The sequence below is a fragment of the Alosa sapidissima genome, chromosome 21 (genome assembly GCF_018492685.1).
Source record: "Alosa sapidissima isolate fAloSap1 chromosome 21, fAloSap1.pri, whole genome shotgun sequence".
Taxonomy (NCBI): Eukaryota; Metazoa; Chordata; class Actinopteri; order Clupeiformes; family Clupeidae; genus Alosa; species Alosa sapidissima.
The window spans coordinates 30043299-30049608 of NC_055977.1; the positions used below are offsets into that span (position 1 = coordinate 30043299).

A 6310-nucleotide genomic window follows, 5' to 3' on the forward strand; every position below is an offset into this window, starting at 1 on the left:
AATGCAATCTCAAATCCTCACCAGAAACACCAACAGTCAATATATTCATCCAAATCCTAGTTTCGTTTCTTTTATGGACTACTAGGTGGTCGTGGAAGAGATCGTAAAAACATTATTTGTCTTGTAAGCGGAACCAAAGTTTCACAGGCACCGTTGTGGTAGAACAAAGGACCTACAACCTCGTCCTTTCATTGGAGAGTCGCCTCGCGTTCAACGGATTCATTTGCATAAAGATGGGCTTCGCCCAGCTTTTTGACGTGCGACATATTTTCAAATGCAGCGCTGCCTTCCCGGAATGCTTTGCGGGCGCGTTAAAGTCGCTTGACGTCACCCATAGGACTAGAGTGGAATGCTACGCGACAAAATGAAGTGTCGTGCAAGTGGATCGGTACCGTCAGTGGATAGCCTACAAACTTCAGACGCTTGGCGTGGCGAGCCATGTTAGAATGTAGAGCATTTCGAGTTACCTGGATAATCTTGCGACGTGAAAACGCAAGCTTGGAGCAGCCTGATGTTAGAGCCTTGAAGTAGGCTGGGGTAAGTAGGCTATAGCATAATTGATAGTTGTAGCTTACCCTTGCTCTGTGCAGTGACCTGAAAACGCTGGTGAACCAGGTGGCTGTGGCCCATGGACTGGATGTAGCTTTTGGATGGTTAGTAGTGAAAAGACCCAGCTCCATTACGTCTGCCTACCGAGGCTTTGCGACTCCAATAATTTTGCGAGCGCCGCGGCGTGTGACGTATGGATAAGGAGGCCGGCTTAAATACCCTGGCAGCGGAAGACAGGTGAGTTAATTGCTGTCAATCATCCCTAAGGGCTCCTCCCGAACTTTGTTTAGAAAACATCATTTAGTGAAATCACCTGTGTTAAGCACACAGGTAGAACATATACATGCAGGACTTTTACTAGGTTTTAAATACAGTTGCAGTTATTTACACATTTCTGGGTTTTTGATGATTCAGAAATGGAAATCAAAAGGCTCCTTTCCAGACTGACATGCAGAGCAAATTTAAATTTGCTAACAGAGTACATTACATTTGGCTGTAACCATTGGCTGTACATTTGGCAGAGTAACCAATGTTCTCACATATTACAAAATGGACCTGTTCTTTACATAAATAAATACATGTTCTTCCTTAAAATACAGAGGTCAGTTAGGTGTTATTTCAGTTAGCCTATTAGCTGGTTTGAGCATTTGAGCTCAATGAGGCTAACTGAAATAATACCATGCCAATCTCTAGGTACGGTGAAGGGTATGTAATGATGTGGGGCTATTTCAATTCCAAAGGCCAAGGGAACTTTATCAGGATGCATGGTATCCTGGATCCATGAAAGAACTGGCCTTTAAAAATAAAAATCTGCCTGCCTGTAGCCAATACTTGACCCATGTATTTTAAGGAAGAACATTTATTTATTTATGATACATTATTCATTCACAAAGAAAATTGGTGTCCTTAAAGGTTGGATATTTCCTCATTTTTGTACTTAAGGCATTAAGATCAATTTCCAAAAGATGATTTTATATTCCTCTTTTTAGTCAACTTCAGCAGAGGTGCCAATAATTCTGGGGACAACTGTAGATGTTTGCTGCCATTGCAACTACTGTTTTATTGCTTCATCATCCTAGTGACTGAGAGGAACAAACCTTAATACCAAAGGTGTTCCCAGACTGATATATTAGAGAGAAATAATAGATAGAGCTATGCATTTACTCTATTTCAGTCAGGACCATTATAGTCAAAGAGAATATTCTATTTCAATATCTTTGTTTACATATGCAGAATGCACACTCAGAATTTGAATGTAGCTATCGGGTACAAGTCACTTGTTTTGGTCAGTGTGAAGTGTATAACTCTGTCTACACATGGTCAATTTATTCGCATACAAATGTAAAAATGTAGGTGTGAATATTTAAGAGGTAAGATATACATGTGCATATTTATCCACACCTTTTCCACAGCCACCATAGTCTCTTCTGGTTTAGGATCACGGCAGCCCCTCAAAGAAAATCCAGACACAACCCCTTTCAGGGACGCCACTTTAGAAGGCACAGGCATAGTGATGACCTGCTTTAGGAAACACCGCCTCCTGCAGGCCATGTGCATGCACACACACACACACACACACACACACACACACACACACACACACACCATACTGATAAAACTACAGGCACATTTTCTTCCATTTAGTATAGTTACATCTCAGTTAGAGTGGGGTGACTATGTAATTATAGAAGTAGAATATAGAGTATGAAGAATTTAGATGCAAAACCCTCTCAATGCCACCTCCATTAAAAATTAGATAACTATGATAGTTTACGTTAATCAAATAATTTTGCTTCAAAAACGCTAAACACCACTCTCTGAAATATTGATTTGTAGGCAAAAACCTATAGCCTGAGGAAAAATGCTTATTTAAAAGAAAAGCGGTCAGACACATTTAGAGGGTTCTGCATCTGAAATCTTAATATATATTTATGTGTGTGTTTGTTTATTTTTTCATGATTTGTCTGCTTGGTTGTAAAAACCTTTTCCAACTAGTATAGAAACTCTGAGCTTTTTATTACTGAAACAGATCTGAAGTCAGGCTCATAAAAAGATCCGTAGACAGACAACTATTATATATATATATATATATATATATATATATATATATATATATATATATATATATATATATATATATATAATTTTTGTGTCACCAACAGGAAGTGGAGCTTGGTCACAAATATTTTTTAAGTTTAATACAGTGATATCAAGAGAGAGAGAGAATAAACAAAAGATTTGAGAGAAACTGAAAACTCATCAGTTGTACAGAAAGGGCCAAAAGCTGAATTTCTCACTGAGGCCTGTAGGCATCAATTGTGCAAATTGTGTTAGTATCCCCAACCAGGCAGGCAAGTACCTTCTTTTTATTGCCACTCCCTTATTCCTCCTTATTTGAATAGTTTACTCTCGTCATGAGAATGACTAGGACATTGGAGCTCTGTGTCCTCTGCTTCATACATTTTATTTAGGTTCCATGTTTTCTTTTGATAACATCCTACTCACCTCTAGGGAGTTCACAGAACCGTGATGGCATTCCAGAGTATACTTCTCCTTTTGCCTTCATAGGCTTCTCCTCTTTTGAATCTTTCAGGAAGCAACGCATCTTCTGCCTTTCATGGGGATCAAATATTGCTGCAGTACTTCAGTAGTCTTGAGATTATGAAATGACAAGCCCTTGACTGTTACTTATGACACAAGCAGCACATTGCTGATTACAAACGTACTTTTCATAAGAGAAGTAGGTGCATTTAGGGTGAGCAGAGCAAAGGAACTGGCAGTGCTCAGCAGACACTGCAGGAATCTGTTCAAAATCATGACGGGGGAAATCTGTATTTGTGAGGATCTGAGCCTCACACTGTTCAGCTGCCAGAGGAAGTAAAAGATTTCACAAGGTTAATGTGTGTGAAAACATGGTGAGAAACAAAAATAACAATGAAATGTATTTGAATTTGAGCATGGATGTGTGTGAATGTGCATGTTCTAGGATATACTGTACAGTACAAACATGTCTGTAGTACTAGACTATGCCTGTGAATTTACATTAAAAACTGAATGCATGTAACTACATGTGCATACTTTGACCATCTGACCGACTGTTGTTCTGGAAGAACTTTTGCGAGAAGCCTGACACAACCCCACTCAGGACCTTCAGTGCTGGCGGTTTTGAAACTGACCAACAGAACTTCAGGTGGCATTTGTATCTGACGAGAAAGCAGACATTACTCTAATCAGTAGAGCAAAATGCTTTGTCCTCTTTCAGTCATTCCCAGACTGATATAGCGGGAAAGTAATGGTTTTGATGATGATGAAGGGAGGTTGTGTACTTGTAATGAGGTCTGGCAAAGTCATCATTCAGCCAGGAGAAGAACTGACATCCTGGATCTGATGTACAGGCTCTCTGGCAGTCTCTGGAAGTCTACATCCTCATAGACAGATGGAAAACATCCATCTGATCCTTGGTGGGGAAGGGGTGTGGGTGGAGTGATTGTTCAGACAAGAATAAAAGGGTAGAGAGGAAACACGTCAGAACGCAGGACGCATCACAACACATTAGCGTTTACACTACAAAAGATATGTGGCCATGTGTCTCAGATCACCTCGGCAAGTGGTTTGAGTAGTCAAATCAGATGCGTCTTAGGGATTGTTTAGAGCTTACCACTTGAGATCAGGTCACTCAACACACATTTAAAAAACAAATGTTAATGGGGTCAATGACTCTTTCACTAGACATGCCTCTTAGTTTTACATTTGTTTATGCAGCAGTTACTGAGGTGAAGAGGAAGCAGACTAGGCCCACCATTTGTCCCGTTGCAGTTTTTAAGGGAGTAGCCTGATGTCACCCCCTCCAGCTCGGTCACTCGAGATGGTGCCCCAGATTCTGTGTGCTTCAGGTAACAGCAGAATTGCCTAGGCAGACAGGGACAGTTACAAACCTCACAAACTTTAACTATAACGCATCTAATTGAGTATAAGTATAAGTAAATATATATACTCTTTTGATCCCGTGAGGGAAATTTGGTCTCTGCATTTATCCCAATCCGTGATTTAGTGAAACACACACAGCACACAGTGTACACACAGTGAGGTGAAGCACACACTAATCCCGGCGCAGTGAGCTGCTTGCATCAACAGCGGCGCTCGGGGAGCAGTGAGGGGTTAGGTGCCTTGCTCAAGGGCATGATATGCTATATAGAGTATTCTTGTGAAAAGTAGTAAATAAACTGTACAAAGAAGGTCTTTATGTACCGGTATTCTATTAAAGTTGAATTTTTATGACCTTACTACATATAAGGGCAGGACTTCTATTTGCCATGTACTCCATTAAAAAAAATTACTAGAGGAAACTGTCAGCTGGGTACTTGGCAAATTCACCTACTTCACGTCATTATAGGATTTAGATGGGCTAATTATAAAGGTGTTTCAATCAACTAGCATTAAAATAGGGGCCCACACACACAGACTGTGAGGAGCAATCAAGTAGAATTTCTCTGTGCATGTATATTTGTGGTGTCTGTTTGTGTACCGGTCGTGGTGTGATGGTTCATAAGGCACCTGCTATCCCTGGTCCATTCAGGCCTGATAAAGGTGAAGAACTGGCAGGAGTGATGCTGACTGCAGGCCCGCTGGCAGTGGAGCACATCAGGGGAGAAGATCTGCAGCACATCGCTGCCAGGGAAGTCCACATTCACCCTTAAGTCCGGTATACATTCTACACACACACACACACACACATCATGTAGATACAAGAAGACATACAAACAAATGATGTATACGTATATCATTGGTAATAGAGCAACAGAAAACATATGTATTTTTAGATATTTATTTTTAGATGTCTTTCAACGAAGACACGAAAAACCACAAAGACCCTTGCAGAGGGATCTGGAATCTTGGTTACGTGGCAACCACAATGCTATCTATTGAAAATGGAACTATTTTTTGATGCGTAAAAACGAAGTCGAAATAAACATGTTTTGGGGTGTTTTCAGATTATTTAGTTTGTGGTAGAATTGTTGTATAAAAGCAATATAGCACTCGTGATCGTGGTATTGGTAATAGATATTTCAAACAACACCCGTGGGAATATCCATGACTAATCCTACTCTCACTCGTGCTATATCGCTAAAATATATTTACACATTACATAATTAAACCTATATTCTATAACATGCTCATACCATAGTCAAACTTAACATACATACCTTCACTGAAGCAGTTTCTCAGAAGAGATATCAGACACAAATTAATCATACACAGCCTCATCATTGCTTTGAGAAAACTAGACCTAATAAGATCCACAGTGTCTTTTCTCTGAGGTATTGATGAAGCTATCCATGAAAGTGTGCCTCTTCTTTGGAGTTCGAAGAGTAGGACACAAACGAACACGGTCCAGTCCAGTCCACGGTCCATTTGTGACACTGCCACATAAAATGCTTTATAAAATGAAGTGGTATACCAAATGCAACTGTGTATCCACATTGTGTGTGTGTGTATGCGGCTATGTGTATATAGTGAGTGTGTGAGTTAGACAGTGTGAGTGTGTGTGTACAGTACCTGCGTATAAAAGTCAATGCAACTCAGATCCAGGCATAAATAAATCCTAGGCCCCATCTATCTAGCAAGAGGGAAACGTTCCAGAATGTAGCTTTGTGAATACTGAAAATTGTCATCGATTTCTGAATCGCCATTCCCTGTCATTTACCAGGACCTAGGTTTAAAATAGGACACTTAAACTTCACTTTCACACATGCACTGTCAG

The 6310-nt window shown here is 40.2% G+C and overlaps 1 protein-coding gene across 1 annotated transcript; it reads right to left on the reverse strand.

The window, feature by feature from the left end:
• Positions 1–1577: 1577 nt before the first annotated feature.
• On the reverse strand, positions 1578–5333 carry LOC121696199 (plasma kallikrein-like). The gene is made up of 7 exons (XM_042077544.1): positions 5104–5333; positions 4285–4458; positions 3876–3959; positions 3628–3752; positions 3276–3432; positions 3055–3161; positions 1578–2114 (listed from the first exon to the last, which is right to left on the reverse strand). The coding sequence occupies exons 1-7, from the start codon at positions 5331–5333 to the stop codon at positions 1870–1872; spliced, it is 1122 nt and encodes a 373-aa protein (XP_041933478.1). The 3' UTR covers positions 1578–1869.
• Between the last annotated feature and the right edge of the window lie 977 nt (positions 5334–6310).

Coding starts and splice junctions, on each gene's coding strand:
- LOC121696199 (XM_042077544.1), bottom strand. CDS start 5,333: ATGATATACGTATACATCATTTGTTTGTATGTCTTCTTGTATCTACAT. Junction 3,753..3,875: donor TTTGCCAGACCTCATTACAA/GTACACAACCTC, acceptor CTTTCTCGTCAG/ATACAAATGCCACCTGAAGT. Junction 3,433..3,627: donor CAGTCGGTCAGATGGTCAAA/GTATGCACATGT, acceptor CCTTGTGAAATC/TTTTACTTCCTCTGGCAGCT.